Below are 20308 nucleotides of genomic sequence, written 5' to 3' on the forward strand. Positions count from 1 at the left end.
GAATGAAATAAATGCCCTAGTTAATGACAGACTGTCATATTGAATTTTTTTAAGTACAAACATAAATTACTTATAAGAGACACACCTTTAAAAATGACCCATAAGGTATCCCAAGAAAAGGCAAATGCTAACAAAAAGAAAGCAAGTATAACAATACTAATGGCAAACAAAATAAAATTGAAACAAAAGAATCAGTAAACATGACCAAAAAAAGCATTTCAAAATTACTAAAGACACAGTCTGCTTTTAGACAAAAAAGAAATCAAAGAGAAAATGATGACCAAATTATAAATAAAGGACAGTGAAACTTGTTCATACCAAAACCAATGGGATGCAGACAAAACCCACACAGAGGAAAATATCACTACATATACATAGAAAACAGTAAAGACTGAAAAAAAAAAAGTGAACTAAATTGACAAATAAATTCTAGAAAAGAGACAATTAATTTGACTCTAACAAAGTAAAGTGAAGATATTGTTAAAGTGGAAGTCATGATATAGGAAAATAAAAGAACAATAACAAAAGTATTCCACATCAAGAAAACCAAAAACTGGGGGGGGGGGGGGGTTTGTCCAACACAATAGACAAACCTATACCAAACTTGATCAAGAAATGAAAAAGAGTCATGATGCCAGAAACACTAGAAATGATAGAAGAACTATAGTCATGTGGGAAAGATTTTTAACTTATATTACTTCACAATTTTATTCCCATTAAAAAAACTCAAAGAAATGAATGAAGTGAAAAGTCTAAATATACCAATTACTTCAGAAAAAAATATAGAAGTAGCCAAAGATCTATACCTTTAAAAAGCACCAGCCCCGATAGCTATATAGGCAAGTACTTCCGAGTTGTCAAGGAATGAATAATTTCTAAGCTATATGAGCTCTTTCAGAGATTAGAAAAAGATGAAAAACTCATCCTAGTAGACTAATATATTCTGGGTCAATAACTAGAAATGAAGAGTGGGCACTTAGAGCAGGAAACTGCAGACCAACTCACCTGAAAACAAATATGCAAATTCTAAATAAATGTTTGCAAATTAATTCCTGTTAGAAGAAGAATATATACTGAGTAAAGTACAATATAATCCAGGAATGCTATGTTGATTCTTTATGAAGACATTAATGGTAATCACTCTGTTAATATTAATAGAATTAAGAATGAAATAACCAGATGATTATCATGATGAGGACTTCCAAAAAGACAAAAATGAAACTTAACATACACCTATGGTATTTATTTAAATTCCCAGGAAAGAAGATATGGAAGAAAACTTCTTCACCTTGACAAAAGCCTTTATAGAAACCTATAGAACCTATAATATAGAAACTGAATACTGAGATGTTAAAAGCTATCCCACCTAAGTGAGGAGCAAGACATGAGTTCCTGCTTTTTTATCTTTGGTTTAGTAGTGTAAGAGGTCTTAATGATAAAAAGAAATAAATAACCTTTATTGTAAAGAAAGAAACAGAAGTATCCCTATGGCAAACAATGTTGTTGCCCCCTAGAAAATCTGAGATAACCAACTGATTGAATGTGAGGTCTTGTGAATGCTGAAAGTAAAAGTTGGGGCACACATAAACTGCCTGACCTTGAATGCATTGTCCAAGACACACTGGCCCATTGGCTAAGGGTGGAAGCCTTACTGGACCAACCACTGGCCCATCGTTGGTTGATCACTACACTATGTTGATCCAGGACAACCCCTAGGAAACCAGGCTTAAAAATCAAACAAGTGTAAAAAACATACTGAGCAGACATCAAAAATTACATTTTGTAGGAGAAACAGACTCCACAGGAAAGTCCAAACAAGGCATGACACAAACAAGCAGAACAAAAAAAAGTAACAGCTACAACTTCCCAAATCAGGGGTAAGAATGCAGAGTTGCCACAGTATTTATCTAAAATGTTCAGTTTTAAAAACTTTTATGAAACATGGAAAGAAACAGGAACAGGGTAAACAGTGTCTGAGGGGAGAAAAGGAATCAACTGAAGCTGCCTCTGAGGAACCCAGATGTTGCATTTAGTAAGCAAGAATTTCAAAGCAGCTATTATAAATATATTTGGAGAACTAAAGGAAACCATGTTTAAAGACTTAAAGGAAAGTATGATAATAATGACTCATCAGACAGAGAATATCAATAAAAGATGGAAATTATAAAAAGAGCCAAGTAGAAATTCTGGAGTTGAAAGTAAAATACCTGAAATGAAAAATTCATTAGAGGGGCTCCAGAACATATTTGAACTGATAAAGAATCAGCAAACTTGAAGATAAGTCAGTGGATACTAACCAGTCTAAAGAACAGAAAGGAAAAAAAATAATAAAAATGAGCAAAGCCTCAGAGACCTCTGAGACATCATAAAGTATACACATAAAAATAGACATAATTGAAGTTCCAGAAGGATAAGATAGAGGGAAAGAGGCAGGAAAAAAATATCTATGAAAGAATTGCCCCAAACAGTGGAGCTGTACACACTCCCGTTCAAAAAAAAAATGAAATGAAGACAATTGGCTCTTCATTTGGAAAGAATTACAGAAAACCTCTACCTCACTGGAAAAAAAAATAGGTATAGTACAAAGTTATATATAAAAAAAGAAGCATTAGTGGAAAGTACTGAATATTTTCATAATCTTTGGATGGAAATCTCTTCTTCCTAAGGAAGTCATAAAAATCTAGAACACTTAAAGAAAAGATTGACAGATTTAAAGAATCTTAAAATATTGTGTAATCATAAAGCATCACAAACAAAGATATTTGGGAAAACATATTTGCAACATAGTTAACAGACAAATATGTAAATGTCATCTTCAAGCAATAAAGAAAAGGCCAAAATTATAAAAATGGGTGAAGGGATATGAACAGGCAATTCACAAAAATTTTAATGGCAAATATAAAAAAATGAAAACATTAGCCTCACTGGTAATCAGAGCAATGTACACTCAAATGAAAATGAGGTCCCCCCCATTAAACTGGCAAAATCCCAAAGATTGTTAATATCCATTGTTGGTTAAGATGAGGAGAATTGAGCACCCTTAAATACAGTTGGTATAAAAGGCAATTTGACAGTAACCATCAGAATTTAATATATGAATACCAACAATTCCACTTTCAGGAATTTATCTCAAAATTCTCACAGAACTATGTATCTAGCAGAAATTTCTAAGTTTTTGATAGTAGATGTTGATGTCATTATTAGCATAAATGCAAGCTTTTTCTATTTTGGTGAAATAGAAAAATAATATTCCACTAGGATTCTGAGAGGAAGCTGTGAGATTCAAGCAAAAAAAAAAAAGTAGTAATAGTAATACATTTTTATTAAGCACTTGTTATAGATGAGGCACTATACCAAGTACTTTACCTGAACAAATTCATTTAATTTTCATGAGAATTTGGCAAGGAAGTAGAGGCAGGGAAATGTACCAAGGTCACAGAGTTGGTAAGTGGCTAAGATAGTGTTCACTCAGGACGCGTGGGTGGCTCAGCGGTTGAGTATCTGCCTTTGGTTCAGAGCGTGATCCCAGAGTCCCAGGATCAAGTCCCACATCGGGGTCCCTGGGAGGAGCCTGCTTCTCCCTCTGCCTGTCTCTACCTCTCTCTGTGTGTCTCTCATGAGTAAATAAATAAAATCTTTAAAAAAAATAAAAATTAAAAATTAAAAAAAAGATAGTGTTCACTCTTAACTAGTGGGCTGCCACTTGCAAGGCCTCACCACATCTTTTGTCCAGACATGAGCTGTCTAGCATCATTAGCATCACCTGGAAGTTAGAATTGTAGAAATGTGTAATCTCAGGCTCTACCCAGATCTGCTGAATCAGGCTCTGCATTTTAACAAAATCCTCAGTGATTCATTTGCATATTAATATTAATAATAAGATTAAGATTAAGAAGCCCTGGCCCAACACATATTACTTAAATCACTCCAAGCTTCCTTTTTCTCATCTATAACTTAATGATGACAATCTTTGCAAGACTGTCGTGGGGAATCTTTTATCCACATGTTCATCCATTCATTCAGCAAATGCCTTGCACCCACCATATGCCACACACTGGCTTTTGCTGCAGGGGGAAAAAAAGCAGACAAAATATAATAATTTCCAGCCCTCATGTAGCTTACATTGTGGTAGAGACAAGCAATAAGTAAAATAGAATAGTGTGTTACATGATGGCAAGTGCCATGAGGAAAAACAAAGGAGACAAGGGAGTGAGGATGGGAAAGTTTGTAGTTTCCAAGAGTAGTCAGGGCAGGTCTTGCTGAGACCTTCATTCAGGGTGGGGGATCTGCTCTCTCGGGAGGTTGTCCAGTGATCTTTGTGCGTGAAGGCCTTGGCATGTCTCTGTTTCCTGAGAATTTTCTCTTCTTGCTCCTAGCCCTGCTTGGGTTCTCTCCTGTGAAATCCTAGTTCCCATGCTGCCCTGTGCAGTGTCCAGACTGGACATCCAGGAGCCTCTGTGTGTGTGTGCTCATTAGGACTCATCGTGGGGGAGCTTTCTGCCACAAAGGGAATCACTTATTCGCTGGCAACAGCAGTTGACAGTAACCGTGGCTTTTAAAGCTGGCTGGTGGTTAAGGCACACTTTGCAGGAGAGGAGCCCTGGATCTCATGACTTAATTATGCTTGGAGGGTGATTGCAACAAGAAGTCTCTCCCACGGCAAGCTTGCAGGAGATCAGAACTTAATTTGTATACAAGCCAGCTCTGGCACTTTAAAACACCCTGGCGAATAACCCAAAATTGAACAACTTGCTTCTTTTTTCAGTGTCCACTACTCTCCTCCATAGTGAACACATGTTTCTTTTATTCCCCCTCCTTCTTCCTCAACTTTTCTGTAGAAATCCGAGGGCTTATACCAAACCAGCACTCATCATGGGAGGGAGGTTCCTGTGAACAAGAATCCATGGCTTAGAAAGCCTCCCTGGGGGAAGCCCAGGTGGCTCAGTGGTTTAAGCGCCTGCCTTCGGCCCAGGGCATGATCCTGGAGTCCTGGGATTGAGTCCCTCGTCAGGCTCCCTGCGTGGAGCCTGCTTCTCCCTCTGCCTGTGTCTCTGCCTCTCTCTCTTTCTCTCTTTCTCTCTCTCTCTCATGAATAAATTTTAAAAAAACATTAAAAAAAAAAGCCTCCCTGGGACACAGTGTCTGTGGGTAATATTCCTTCTTTTCCTTGAGGACCTGCTTTGCCATTCAAGGACTTGCTGCCTTCTACACATATTAACTTATCTGTGTAACTCTGAGAGACACCCCTGGGGTTCTCTGTAAAAAGAATAGCAAAAAGATTTTTTTTGGAGAGAGAGTAGGGGAGAAAGGGCAAGGGGAGAGAGAGAGAATCTTAAGCAAACTCCATGCCCAGCATAAAGCTCAGTCTCACAACCCTGAGATCATGACCTGAGCTGAAATCAAGAGTCAGACACTTAACTGACTGAGCCATCCAGGTGCCCCAGCAAGGAGATCTTAATGGTCAAAACCATGTGGCCTAAAACCCACCATGACCCCCCCCCCCCCAATCTACCTTTCCAGGCCATTTCCTCCAATTTCCTCTGCCTCTGACCTTGTCTTCCAGCCACTCTGGACCATGAAGATGAAGGCTTCATGACCCACCCTATGAAGGCTGCTGACCCACCCACCATGCATTTCCCTGGGCTTCCTGACCTCCTGATTTCTTCCTTACCCCTGGCTATGGAAAGCCCACTCATTCCTCAAGACTTAATTCTCACACATCCTCTCTTCTATCAGGCCCTCTCAGATACCTTCCTGGGTAGTCCTACCTCAGGGCTTTGCACCGGCCTCTGCTGTGAACACCCTTCCCCAGATCTTTACATAGCCGGTTCCTTCTCATACTATGGCTCTGAGCCCAGAGTTCGCCATTTCACTGAGATCTTCCCTGACCACCTTAGCTAATGTTGCAAACCCCCATCACCTTTATCCCATTTTCCTGTGTTATTTTTTTCATAGCATTTGCCACTGTCCGAAATTACTATTTTACATTGCCTTCTTCCACAAGATTGAAAACACCATGAAAGCAAAGTCATGGCCACCTTGTTTCCTGTGTATCCCCAGCATCTGGTGCCCCAACCACAGTCTGTGTTCAGATAAATGAAAGAATTGGTCACACCCACTCTGTTGATTCTAATCAACGCAAGTATGTATTTCTGCCTTACCGGAGGGTGTGCGTCTTTCGACAACTGCACACCCTGCGGCACATCTAATGAGCATCTCACATGTCTTGGGAATTCAGGAAATTTTCATGGAGTTGAAATCCCACGTGTAGATGTTTTGGCAATTTCCCTTAACTCACAGCAGAAGTGGCCTTAATTTCAATGTGGGAGTAAGTAAAAAGGTAAAACTTTGAAATCAGGAGCTGAATCACATACCAGAAATGAAGGCTTCTAAGAGCAGACTTGAACTCTGCAAATTTTGGTCAGAGACATGGTGAAAACATTCTCCTCACAACACACACACACACACACACACACACACACACACACACAGAGTCAGGTACTCAGATCTCAGCAGTGTCCTCCAACCTTTTTTTTTTTTTCTTTTTCTTCCCTCTGCATATGTCTGAATATGAGCCGAATAGTTAAGTTCCTGAAATGAGTCAGGATTAGGTTGGCTTCCTTTTTTTTTCTCAACAGAAGCCAAACACTTAAAAGTGGGGAGATGGCTGATTGAATTTTGGAGACAGAGTCACGTTCCTGAGCTCTTGGACCAATTTTAGTTTTGGCTAGAGGGAGAAAGTGTGTGTGTTTTTGCACAGCTTACATTCAACACACGCTCTGGAAGGTGGGGACAAGGCTCAGCCTGGGCTGTCCGTGCTCAGTGTGGTCCAGAGGCTGCCCTCTAACCCGTGGACGGAGTGAATGGATCCAGCCAGCAGTGACATCTCCCTGCTGATCGAGGGCGCCAGCTCATCAAGGAGCCCGGGGTCCTGGTGCTCCGGGGCCGCTGTGACATCTGGAAGCATTAACTCTCCATCACCGGTGTGTGGGCCAGTTGGAATGCCTGTGCTGCGTGCGGGGTTGTTCTGGTCCCCTTGAAAGTCCACAATTATGCAGTTTACTTCCCTCCTTCCTTAAAAGCGACATGACACAGAGCCCTGTCGTTGCTGGGCGAGGGGTTGTTACTGAAGTTGCTAACAGGAAATCTCGTTGAGGATAAACAGAGCTCATCGGTAACACGTGGTTCTCGTGTAACCGGCCCAGGACTAATTGTGGATGCTTCCAAAACCCCAAAACAGGAAAACTCCTCTCTGACATCCACACCACATTTCTTCTGACCGGAAGGAACTTTCTCGACATTGTTAGACACTGAGAAGTGATTCTCTCCCCAGCTGTCCAGGAACCAGCTTCACTCACACATCTCCTTAATGATCTAAACTGGGGAGTGGCAGCATATTTTATTTAGGCCTCTCATGAAGTCTTGAAACTTTGGATTTAAGGTTTCTCTTTTTACTGCTCTGATTGTATCTACTCTCAGAAAGTTGTGTGCAAGGTTAGGACAGATGGCTACACAGATGGCAATCAGAAAATTGTTCTTCACTCTTTTTATTAAGATTGTATTTATTTATTTTTAGATTTCATTTATTTGAGAGACACCATGAGCTGGGGGGAGAGGCAAGGGGAGAGGGAGAAGCAGGGCTGGATTCCAGGAACCCCAGATCATGACCTGAGCCAAAAAGGTAGACACTTAACTGACTGAGCCATCCAGGTGCCCTAAGATTTTACTTATTTATTTACTTCTTTATTTGAGAGAGAGTTCTCCTGCAAGCAGGAGGAGGGCAGAGGGAGAGGAGACCCTGATGCGGGGCTCAGTCCCATGACCCTGATCATGACCTGAGCAAAAACCAAGAGTCAGACAGATGCTCAGCAGGCTGAACCAATCAGACACCTCTTTGCTCTTTGATAAAGGGATAATTATAAAGTGATACATCTAATAAATGCTGCAATAACTCAGTGAATCAGTAGGTGTGTTACTTTATCCTTTCATGTAAACTAGAGATGAACTTTGTTCTTTACCATAAGCTGGGTCTAAGCTGGACCCAGAATCTAGATAAACTGATACAGTTCCCAGGGCTGTGTTGTGTCCAACGTGAGGGCTACTGACGCATTTATTACCCAAATCAACAGACTGTTCTCTCTCCAAAATGCTTCATTATCTGTGGAAGGAAAACATTTTTGGCATGCATGTCAAGTGCTCAGATAATGTATTTATGTCTCACTTTTTCACTAAAGAGAATCTGACCCCATCTGGAAATTCTTTTGTGTCACTGCTTCTCTGAAAGTACTTCCCATCTGTATCCCTTTAACTCCAGGAAAAGGCCATCCCCATGCTTGAGAAATGGGCCTCATCAGGAAGACTAGTCTTGCTGTGATTAAATGTAAATGAATTCTGTTTTACAGGGCAGCACTGGTGGCAGCCTGCACTCTTGACTTCCCAGCCCATGGGCTGGCCACACCCAGAGGAAAGGGTGTGGGGAGAGCAGGGAGGGAACACCATTGTTTTCGCCAAACCCTGGAGCTGCTGAAAGGGAAAAACCATTGGCTTTTATCATAAGAAGTGAAATATTTTATAAAATAGTGGCAGACTCATACAGAGGTCAAAACCGGACGATGGATTACGCTCTCCCTTCACTCTGGAAGATTGATTCTGAGGCTTTGCCCTTTTATTTCCTGTTTCAGTTTTGGTCTCAGTAACACCCTGACCTTTCACCGCAGTGGTGACCTTAAGGGATTGGGGAGACAGTAAGAAGAAACAAGCATTTATTTAGAGGATCATTTTCAATTTGAAAGAGAGGAGACATCTCAAGTGAAATTTATGATCTTTTCAGGCTTTTTTTTAAAGTGACTGTCTTTGCCCATCTGGAAATTCAATGACATCAGGTTTTTTTTTTTTTTTTTTAAGATTTTATTTATTTATTCATGAGAGACGGGGCAGGAGCTGTGTGCAGAGGCATAGGCAGAGGGAGAAGCAGGCTCTCTGTGGAGAGCCTGATGCGGAACTCGATCCCAGGACCCTGGGATCATGCCTTGAGCCTAAGGCAGATGCTCAACCACTGATCCAACCAGGCGTCCTGACATCAGGTCCTTCTTAAACTCCTTGCTCCTCTTGCTCCATCCCCAGCTCTGCCCGTTTGGAGGTGGGTTATTGTTTACAGACTGCTGCTCTGCTCTTATTTACCTTTTTCAGTTCAGAAACAGCATGTTCTTGATTTGAGGATCAAGGTGAGGAGGGACTAGCCAAAGCCGGAGCCTCCTGTTAATTTACTTCATATTGTTGTGATCATCTGAGTGTTTTGCCTTTTGTTTGTCTGTATGAATGTGTTGGACTCTCTAGCTACACACAGACATAAATATCAGAAAATCAGAATTTGTTGAACTGATACACAAGGGCCCTTTGCACAAAGCAAAAGAATCCATGCTCCAGGAAGGTCTCCCAGAGGATGCCTTTGAGAAATCCTTCCTTTACACAAAATGATGCATGCATACAAAAATTGTGTTTTCAACCTTTCAAATATATTAGTAACCTAAAGCGAGGCTTATCTGTGAGGAGGAAGTACCCAGGGTGTTATTGGTTTCTCTGCCCTTTTGTTAAGATTGTTCTTGCAGTTGAAAAATTAGAGTAAATAAATGGAGCCTTTGAGCAGCCCCCCTTCTGCATTATTCTGCGTCTTTATTATTATTATTACAAAGACTCAAAATGAATGGTAATACATGAAAAATATTTGTTTTAGGATTTATTGGTAAAATATTATCCTCTTTTCCCATTCTTTGGTCAATACTAAGAAACACTCAATAGTGAATCAAAGCAACGTGATTTAAGAAGTCATAAGCTAAGGAGCTCTCTAAGACTGGAAAAGACTATTATCACAGTTTATATTTTGCTGAATGGAAAATACATAGTTTTTATTTATCTTTCTGTCAGTAAACATCTTAGGTCAGCCTAATTAACCAGTTGGTATCATTGCTCAATATTATATAAGTATTGTTTTTACTTAAAACCTTGAAATCCTAAAATTAATATCACCAAAGCCACTGTGGTAAATGTTGAGCCTCCTGTAGCCGAAGGGGGCCTATTATCTTCTGATACTTGTTTCCAAGATTAGGCAGTAGATAATTGAATTAGTCAAGTAGGCATTCAAAACATTCTCTGGGTTTTCAAACTCAAGGGGCGTGTGAATCTGAAGGAGCAGGTGGCAAGTCAGGGGACAGGTCATGTTTACCCAGTTGCCATCAGCTGTGATGGGTGTAATACGATATGAAAAAGTGGCCCGAGGATGTAACAGAGAACACAGAGCCAGTGATTAACAGATAAATGTGAGTTAACATGAAACACATGTTATTCAAAAATGAACCTGTACCCTCTTTAATCCAAGTCAATTCAACAGAGTTTTTAAATCAAACTTCCCCTAAAACCCACATTGGTCAAGACTTCAAGCATCATTTGAGTTTTGTTCCCATGCCAATTTAATCCCCCACACTTCTCTTGTATTGGCCGTGTACTGTGTTCAGGGAAGTCCACTTTGTACATCAAGCCAGGGGCATTTTGGTGAGCTTTCTCATTCCTGGATGGGATGGTCAAGGAATGGGCTGATGCTGGTAGAAACGAGACATTTATGTGTTAGCCTATTAAACACATACCAGTAATACCACATGCCCAGGATGAAAAGTGGTTCCTTCATTTTGAGACATATTCATCACCATCTGGGTAGGTGCTTCCCCCCATCCCAATCTAAGATTTGCTTGCAAGATTCTCCTTTGTGTCCAAGACCCACCTCTCCTGCCTCCTTTCTCACCACTACTACCCAACATTCATCTAGTACCTAAGCCATGTTGAACTCTTAGGCTCCCTCTAGATCAAGTCTACTGTTGGAACCTCTGTGCTTTCACAGATGCTATTCCTGTCTGCCTGGAATTACCTCCACCTTATCACTTTTGCTCTCTGGAAGTCCTCTTTATCTTCCAAGATCCATGTGAAGCGCCACCTCCTCTGAGTCCAGAGTGCAGATCATGACAGGCTGACTGCTGGCGGAGTGAGAAATTTGTAGATAAGAGTCATGGTGGCAGCAGGACTGCTGCTCTGAGGGCTGTGAGCAGATGGACAGTGAAATGATGGTCCAGATGTGTGGGGAACAGAGGCTGTGCAGCCTGTGCCCAAAGATGATGAAACAGGAAGTGACATCGGGGGACAGCTTCAGAGGTGGTGTTCCTTCCACAGTCGAACCATCTAGGTACTTGGCTGGCTACTTACCTTCTCTGGGCCTCAGTCTTCTCATCTGTAAAACAGGGATAAAAATTAAGGAAACCAGATGTCCCAGTTTGCCTGACCATCCCTAATAGAGGTCTCTATCTTACTAGTCTATCTGGTTGACTCCCCCACTTTATTCTAAAAAATGTCCTGGTTTGGGGGATCCCTGGGTAGCTCAGCAGTATAGTACCTGCCTTCAGCCCGGGGCGTGATCCTGGAGTCCCGGGATCCAGTCCCACATCGGGCTCCCTGCATGGAGCCTGCTTCTCCCTCTGCCTGTGTCTGTGCCTTTCTCTATCTCTCGTGAATAAATAAATAAAATCTTTTTAAAAAAAAAATGTCCTGGTTTGGACAGTAAATGATATGGTCACCCTACTGATAGCAGTATTCTCTGTGTGGGTACTATATAGATTCAGTGTATGACTCTTAGAATAGTACCAGTGTTAGCCAGTATTATTCCCGTTTATCTGAACTCAGCACAGGGATGGGGCCTTAAGCAGTTGGAATTGATTTCCAGGATGATATGCTTGGGGAATGAGACTCAGAAGACAGATCAAAGGACTTCTCTGTCTCTCAAGCCTTCAGGCCCAGGGACAAAGACTTCATTAGGGCTACTCTGTTCTGGGCCCCCAGTGGGGGAGATCTGTGTCCTCTCTCTAATTCTAGGTCACCAAACAACTCTGAGGATTTCATCCAGGCCTCTATCACTTGGCCATAACATGGAAATACTTTGTTTCCCCAGCCCCTTGATCGGACCACCACAGCCTGGAAAGTCTAAAGACTTTACTAAAGTAAAAGCTCTAGATGCTGGCTTCTGACCATGAACCCTCCTGACCAAGACTGACCCGGACCCTGCCACCAAGTGATGTCCACATTCTCCTTGGGCTCCTCACAATTTCCCAAATCACCACCATCTCTTGGTTTTGACTTACATAATGTTTTCTTTGGGGTTGGGATGAGGGGAGCAGGGGAGACCAAAAGCCAGCGGAAAACCCTCAATAGCTGCCTTGGCAGAATCCAGCCTTGACTCTGTGTCCTGCATCGTTGTGTCCTTTGTGTGTGTGTTTTTGGTGAAGTCCTTTTATTCACATTCCAATAGACATGGACCTCGTCCAGCTCCCAGAGGTCCTAGAAGATAAGCAGCCATGTCATGGGAAGCATGTGGACTTGGATAGTCTGGAAAATTGATGAGAAGTGAGTGGGCAGAGATGAGCAGGGGGTAGTGGCCACAGAGTCCCTGGCCAGACATGGAAATGAGCACTGTGGTGTTTGGATTGTCTGCAACGTGAGAAGAAAACAGTACTTCCCCTTGATTTTAAGCAAAGAACTTGGTTAGAACCAAGCTAGTGGGGGGATCAGCAATTGCTTGTCTACATAATGTGAGAGTGGATGGCCCCGTGCTTTTACAAAATGCACAGATAGTCCTCAAAGTATGGAATTAGCAGGTGAGGACAACTTTAGAGACTACCTAGGCCACCATCCTAATTTTACATGAGGAGCTGAGGCCCTGGAGACCCGAACTGGCATGGCTCTCAGGAAGCAGAGCTAGGGTTGACACCCGGGATTGTCAAGTGCTCATCAAGACCATCTGTCCCATAGGAATCCTTCACTGGGTGCTTCCTGCTGCCAGCAACCAGTTGCATGACCTTGGATGAGGTCTGGAACTCCGGGCCTCTGGTTCCTTATCTGTCAGCTGAGGCCAAGGAACTGTGTGACCTGCAGGCTGCCTCCCAGAAACCACATTCCAGGATACTCTGTTCCCCTTCCAACCCAAGGCAGCCTGGCCCCCCAGCTAGCAGGCACTTTTATCTCCCACACTCTGGCCAGGAGTTGTTTTTTTGGCCACAGTGGCAGAAATGGGTCAGGATGGAGGATTCTTGGCGTTCTAAGCTGCTAGGCTAGTGCTTCCTTCCCTTTGACCTAGGTAGGAACAAGAAGGCCTGGTTTTCCTCCACTTTTGCTGATCCATGACTCCCACCCCAACCCCATCCTCAGCCTCTATACCTGAGAGGCAGGGAGGTGGTCATAAGCACCAGCTCTGGAGCTGGATGGCCTGCTAACAGGGGTCCTCAGGCAGTCACCTGGCCTCCCCTTGCCTCTCAGTTTCTCCATCTGTAGAATGGGGCTAGCAATAGTACTCCCCCCCCCCAAGGCAAGGACTGCATGAGCTAGTATGTGTAAAGCACTCAGAACCTGCACATAGTAAGGGCTGCACAAGTGTTAGGTGTTACTGCGACTGTCACATACATATCTATCCAACATAGAAAAATCCTTCCCTTCTATGACCCGGCCAGGATCTGAGTTGCTCAATTCTAGCTGAGGGAGCGTCTGCAGCAGGATTAGCTGGTGGGAATCAGACCCATGCAGCACCAAGCAACCTTCATTCTGCCTTTGAAAGAGGACCCCCCTAAACCTCCCAGAAAAATCCGCCCCCCCCCCCCATTGAAGTGATTCCCGTGTAACCACAGTCTGGAGCACAACTGGCTGAGATTTTCATTCACCACAGACTCAGTCTCCATTTCCCTTCTCCAGATTCCATTGGAGCAGATCAGATGTCACATGGGATAACATCACATTGTTGTCAGCACCCCACTCACTAGCCCCCGAAACTCCAGGGGAAAGGAGAGGGAAGCTCTAAGCTCTGCTCTGCCCCACCTGGCATGCCCTGAGCCTTTGGCAGCTGCTCACCCCCTCCTCACCCTGCCATTCTCAGCTTTCTGTCCATCTTTGGGGGTGGGGGTCTTCACAGTGCAGGCTCCCCACCCGAAGCTAGTGAAACTGGCTGAGTTGGGACTCGATCCTACACTTTCTCTCCCAGCCTAGAGACCCCGGAGCGCCAATCTGCAGAGCCAGGAGAAACTCTGCTCCCTGATTTTAATTAAGGACGAATGCATCCTGCAAGACTCAGAGATTCTGTTTCTCTAAACCCAGACCAATGTGTTTGTGTGGTCAGGCCCAGTCATCTCAACAGAGGAATGTGCCCCCACCCCCACCCTCTGCCCCCGGCTGCAGAAGGACCATTTCCCAGTGGCCTCTCAGCAAATGTCCACCCCAGAAGACAGGGAAAGTGGAGGATGCTTCAGAGCAAAAAGTGATTGGAATTAAGAACATGGGCACAATGTGTTAAAATTCTCAAATGCTCGATGAATGAAATGTTTGCCATCCACGGTGTGCCCTGTTTGCCTAAATGGAGGGTAACCCTCAAATAACACAATCCCCCACTTCCCTAACGAGGCACATTTAACACTTTTTTTGCCGGCATAGTAGGAATGAGAAGTGTGGTTGCCTTGGAGGTAGGAGATGGGAATGAACTAGGAGACCAGAGGGAACTTTGTGGAGTGAGTGACAGATTCTATACCTTCACTGGGGTGGTGGTGATGTGAGTGATTTCATTTGTCAAATTTCATCAGACTGCACCCTTAGGATCTGTGCATGTTTGTGAATGTAAATTCTACCTCAATAAAAGAGTTAGAAACATGAATTAAATAATCTCTACTTATAATATTTAACCTAACCATGCAGTTGCATACCTAAAATCATGTAAGAATAATATACTAATTTATATTACTCTTCCCATTCTCACATCTCCTGAAATGATTTTGTACAAATGTATATCTTTTGAGATCAGTGTATATCACAATGAAGCCACTTTTTAGTCCACAGTTTTCCAGAGCATATCATCTTGAATTTGTCTAATTAATTTGAAATGTAGTACATTTTGAATCCAGGCTTCTTGGTGAAATTTTATTGCAAAGCACAAATGCTCATTTGTGTAACATTGCAGCAGTTTTTCTCATTTTTCTTGTGATTATTCATAATCCTCACTACTTGTTTTGCTTTCCAAAATGAGCTTTAAAATACTTAGCATGGTTTGACACACTTGCACCCCAGGAATAATCCCTAAGTTTATGTTAAATCTCATTTCTGCCTTCCCATTAATTCCCTCTCATGACCTCTAAAAGCAGCCAAAACCAGTATTGATTTGAGAACATTTCAGACTGACATGTCTTCCCAGATTTTATGATTCCAATAAAGTAATTGAGACAGTCCCAAATTATGAGATATTCTTAAAGAATAATAAATCCTAAACTATCAGAGATTGGTAAAGGCTACACTCTCTTTTCTAATAATCAGTTTGAGGAAATAGATTTTCATCTTATTTGTTTTTAGGCATATATAGTAGATCCTGCCATATGTGTTTAGACCAAAGATAAAATTGAGATTAATGCAGCAAATTTGGGAGTCTTATTTTATAGTTCATCATGAAAAGACTAGCACTGTTGGCCTAAGTTAGAAGTTTATGTAAAAATTTTAAGTTTTGCTCCCTACCATGAGTGGGAAGCTGAAACATTCTTATATAAATTCAAACACACTATGTTTTCCTCAAGGGTATTAAAAATAATAATCAACTGTTTGATTTAAACAGACAATTCTGGTTAGAAATGGGATTATAAACACAATCCTAAATTATAAATTACTAATTATGACTCTTAGCACTTGACCTTAAGTTCTATCTGGTCCTTGGCCACAACCAGTGTGGTGTGATGATCTAGGTAAAGAAGTCTTGAGGTTTTATCAACATTTCCTCAGTATAGGCATCAAAAATAGTGTTGTTCTTAAAGAAACCACCATGGAAGACCATACACTGTTGTTTCAATGTGTTTTGTTTTTAATGTTGTTGTTGCTCAGCACTCTTGCTACTGCCATCAGAAGCAAGATCAGATAACTCACCAAGAGCTCAGGGGCATATAAGCTCCCGTATGGCTCAGTGTGGTGGCTGCCCAACCTTTTTTTTTTTTTTTTTTTTTTTTTTTGAAGTAGAACCCTCGTTTTAAGTGACTTTATATGTGGTTGCTGCTCTAGTTAGAGCAGAGAATGGGGCCCAGAGAAGTCCTGCTAGATGCCTCTTCTCTCTAGGAAGATGACTATGGGGTTTTACAGCACCCTAGGAGTTCCATGGAACACAGTTTGAAAACCTCTGGCAGTGGACCATGCATGAAGGCTTGGGCTCAGAAGACCTGGCTTCAAAACCTGGGTTCTGAACTCTGTGATTGTTGGCAAATGACTTAGCCTGAGTCTCATTTTCCTCATCTGGACAAAGCATGAAAGCTTATCTCAGAGAGTAGCTACAAGGAGGCTTATAAATGTGCTTTAGAAACTGTAAAGTATAAGGTTGGTTTGTTCCTTAAGTCTCACTGTCTCCTGAGTGAAAATAAGTCAATCAGAGAAGGACAAACATTATATGGTCTCATTCATTTGGGGAATATATAAAAAATAGTGAAAGGGAATAAAGGGGAAAGGAGAAAAAATGAGTGGGAAATATCAGAGAGGGGGACAGAACATGAGAGACTCCTAACTCTGGGAAACGAACTAGGGGTGGTGGAAGGGGAGGAGTGCGGGGGGTGGGGGTGACTGGGTGACGGGCACTGAGGTGGGCATTTGATGGGATGAGCACTGGGTGTTACTCTTTATCTTGGCAAATTGAACTCCAATAAAAAAAATTTATAAGAAAAAAAAAGTCTCGCTATCTCCTAGTCACATCTCATTTGCATGTTGTATGCCATCTCATCTTGATTATTTAAGGACTTAGGATTGTTTGGCCTGGTTGATTCTACTATCCTGCCCTTCAGCTTTGCAGCCATATTGTCCACTGGACAATGGATGAGGGGGAAGAGATGACTTTGCTATCACCCCTGCAAGAAGGGATTGCAAGCTTATGATTTCATTCTTGGGTCAGACCACTCTGATCGATTTCTTTTCACTTTCAGGTGGGCCAAGAGAAGGGAAACTGTTCTTTCCAGAAAAACCCAACCCCCTGCATCATCCCTCAGGAGCAAGAAAATATCTTCCATACAATATTTGCCTTTTTCACAAAGTCTGGAAGAAAAGTCTTGGTAAGAATTTGCTTACTAGTTGGGTTAACATGGGTGGTCCTCACCAGGAAGGCAAGTCTGAGATGAGAGGCCAGTTTTCTATTTGGCATTTATTATTTCCCAAATCTGGTTTTCATCAATTGGCGTATAAAGTCACAAGGACTGTGGTTAACTCCTATTTTTCAGCCTGAGGTTTCAATCAAAGTGTTAAATTTACATTCCAAATTCCATCGCCTGGCAAAAGGAAAACCTTTGCAACCCACCAAACACAAAGTAAAACATTTTTCCAACTAGTATGAGTCTAATCAAGAGTGATGGTTCTCCTACAAGCATTTCGGAAAACTCTTGGGTAGGATCCACTAAACTAAACATCTCTCTATCCTGTGACCCAGCAGTTCCACTCCCAGGTATATCCCCAAGAGAAATGAGTATTTCTATCCCCCAAAAGACATGGATAAGAACATTTATAGCAATCTTCTTATAGCTAAAAGCTAGGAACAGTCCAGATCCCCATCAATAGGAGAATGGGTAGACAATTGTTGCAGAGCCGCACAGGGGAATATTACAGAGTAATGAACAATACTACCACACAGAGCGACATGAATGAATCTCACAGACATAGTAACACCTGAAAGAAGCTGGAGCCAAAGCACACATATAAAATTTCACTTATATGACATTCAGATAGCAAGCCTAGCAATGATGTTGGAGGTTGGGATAGTGGTTACTCTTGAAAGAATAGCAACAGGCAGGGGCATGAGGGAACCTGCTTACGTACCAGAAATGTTCTACATCTTGATCTGGGTGTGACATGTAAAATATATCAAGATGGGCCCTTAAGATTAATTCTGTCCACTATGTATAAGTTTTACCTCCATTGTTTTAAAGTGAGTGTTTTAAAGTGTTTTAAAGTGAAGATAGAATTGTATGTTTTCCCAAAGCCTCCTTTCCCCCATATATTTGGTTACATCCCTTTAGCTCCTTATTTCAAGCTGGGCACATCTTGCTCACATTTTTTTTCTCTTTTTTTTCCTGACAAAAAAAAAGTAGGACTGTTTGCCACTTGGAATATGGGGCTGGTTTTTTGGGTTTGAGGATTTTTCTTTTTTTTCCCCCAGGTTTTTTGTTTTGTTTTGTGTTTTGTATTTTTTTTACTTACCTACTTGTTTTTGTTTTTTTTATTTTACTTACCTAGTGCTGATGACACAACTACTTTTGAAAGCCCTTAGAATTGTTAGGCACAGTGATATCTAGTTGTTAGACAGGACTCTGTATCTGCTGACAGTTTTACCTCACCCTTGAAACATCATAAATCTATGTATATACATTCTGGATCCTACCTTAGAAAAGAGAAGAATTCCTCTTTTGTAACTTAATTTGGAATTTAGATTTCTATTGGTGACTCACGTGTTTTCTTGGTCAAACGTGCTTTTCTTTACTCGTATGTTTTCTTGAGTCCTATGACTTCTTAACCCTCTTATTTGCTCTACCTGAAAAAGGAACATGAAAGTATAATTGCCACTGCACAGGCAAAAGTTACATAATGTAAGGAAATACATCTTGTGTTCAGAACTCTAAGGAAAATAATTTCGGAATATGTAAATGTGTTTATTTTTGAAAATGATTATTTCTCCTTGTGAAATCCAATATTTTGGTAGGGTAAACCAGGCTTTTTCCCATTTGCTTGACTTGAAAGTATGTTCTGGTGCCTGCTGGGCAGGAAATCCCTCTGTTGCCCTCTGGTGGCAGGAAGAAATGATGATTGCATCTAACTGGAATTCCTGGGAATGCCTGCTATTGTAGTGACCAGAATAGAACCTCATGGACCACTCTGCTCCATAAACTGCTGTGCATTTGTCTTTGTTTTTAATAGCATTTGTAAGTTCTCTGATTTTTCTTCTCAGGACTGTGAAAAACCAGGAATTTCTTGCCTAACAATTCACTGTAACCTTAGTGCACTTGCTAAAGAAGAAAGTCGTACTATAGACATTTACATGCTGCTGAACACAGAAATATTGAAGAAGGTAATTCCGGGGCACCTGGGTGGCTCAGTTGGTTAAGCATCTGCCTTCAGCTCAGGTCATGATCCCAGGGTCCTAGGACTGAGCCATATAAAGAGCTCCCAGCTTAGCAGGGAGCCTGCTTCTTCCTCTCCCTCTGCCTGCCTCTCCCCTGCTTATGTGTGCTCGCTCATTCTCTCTCGATCTCTCTGTCTTTCTCTGTCAAATAAATAAATAAAATATTTTTTAAAAATTAAAAATAAATTAAAAGTAGGTGATTCCTGAGGAATTTAAAAGCATTGAAGTGGGTTTTCTCGAAACTCTGCCCCTTCTAAAACTTCTCTGGCAAATGCCATTGGTAATTCACTGCTGGAGGATGCTGAGGGTGGGAGATACAGATCCTTGCTGTTCCAAGTGTGGTCTGAGGACCAGCAGTATCTGCATCACTTGGGAACTTATTATAAATGTGGAATTAAAGAAAAGAAAAAAGAAATGCAGAATCTTGGGCTCTATGACTCAGACACAGCATCTTCAGTTTCATAAGCTCACCAGGTGTTTTGTTTGCACATTTAAGTTTCTCAGACTTCAGCTTGCGTCCAAATCACCTGGAGACCTTATTAAAATGGAAATTCCTGGGAGGTGGAGTTTCAGATTCTGTATTTCTGACAAGCTCCCAAGTGATGCCAGTACCTCTGCTATCCGGACCCAATTCTAAATCAGAGGTTGGCAAACATTTTCTGTAAAAGGCCAGTAGTAAATATTTCAGGCTTTACAGGCCATACAGTCTCTTGCCACAGCTCAGCTCTGCCATTGTAGTGTGAAAACAGCCACAGACCATGCTCAAATGACTGGGTGTGGCTGTGTCCCAATAAAACTTTATTTACAAAAACAGGCAAAGGCCCAGATTTGACCCATGGGTGGTTGCTTACCAGTCCTTTGTTTGGCCAACACCTACCTTCAGAGAAGTCCAACTTTTGAATTTCAGATGACTTTGTCATTCCTATTTTGAGTTTATCAAAAGTGCCTCATTTAAAAATACCTCAGTCAGTGAATTAGTGGTTCTTTAAAAATGTCATATGAATTCACTGATTTTTATTTTAACATAAGAGCTGCTGACTCTGAAAGGCCACATCCAACAAGATGCTTTAAAAATAATCACTTGTGAAGATAAAATATGCATGTTAGCCA

The 20308-nt window shown here is 41.7% G+C and overlaps 1 protein-coding gene across 1 annotated transcript in view; it reads left to right on the forward strand.

The window, feature by feature from the left end:
• The window catches only part of ITGA9 (integrin subunit alpha 9), a 335241-nt gene that overhangs the window by 281462 nt on the left and 33471 nt on the right, over positions 1–20308 (forward strand). The window contains exons 24-25 of the mRNA XM_055321450.1: positions 17016–17141; positions 19025–19144. Coding sequence (XP_055177425.1) covers positions 17016–17141; positions 19025–19144 — 246 coding nt within the window. The remainder of the gene's footprint in view (positions 1–17015; positions 17142–19024; positions 19145–20308) is intronic.

Source organism: Nyctereutes procyonoides, unplaced genomic scaffold (genome assembly GCF_905146905.1).
Source record: "Nyctereutes procyonoides isolate TBG_1078 unplaced genomic scaffold, NYPRO_anot_genome, whole genome shotgun sequence".
Taxonomy (NCBI): domain Eukaryota; kingdom Metazoa; phylum Chordata; class Mammalia; order Carnivora; family Canidae; genus Nyctereutes; species Nyctereutes procyonoides.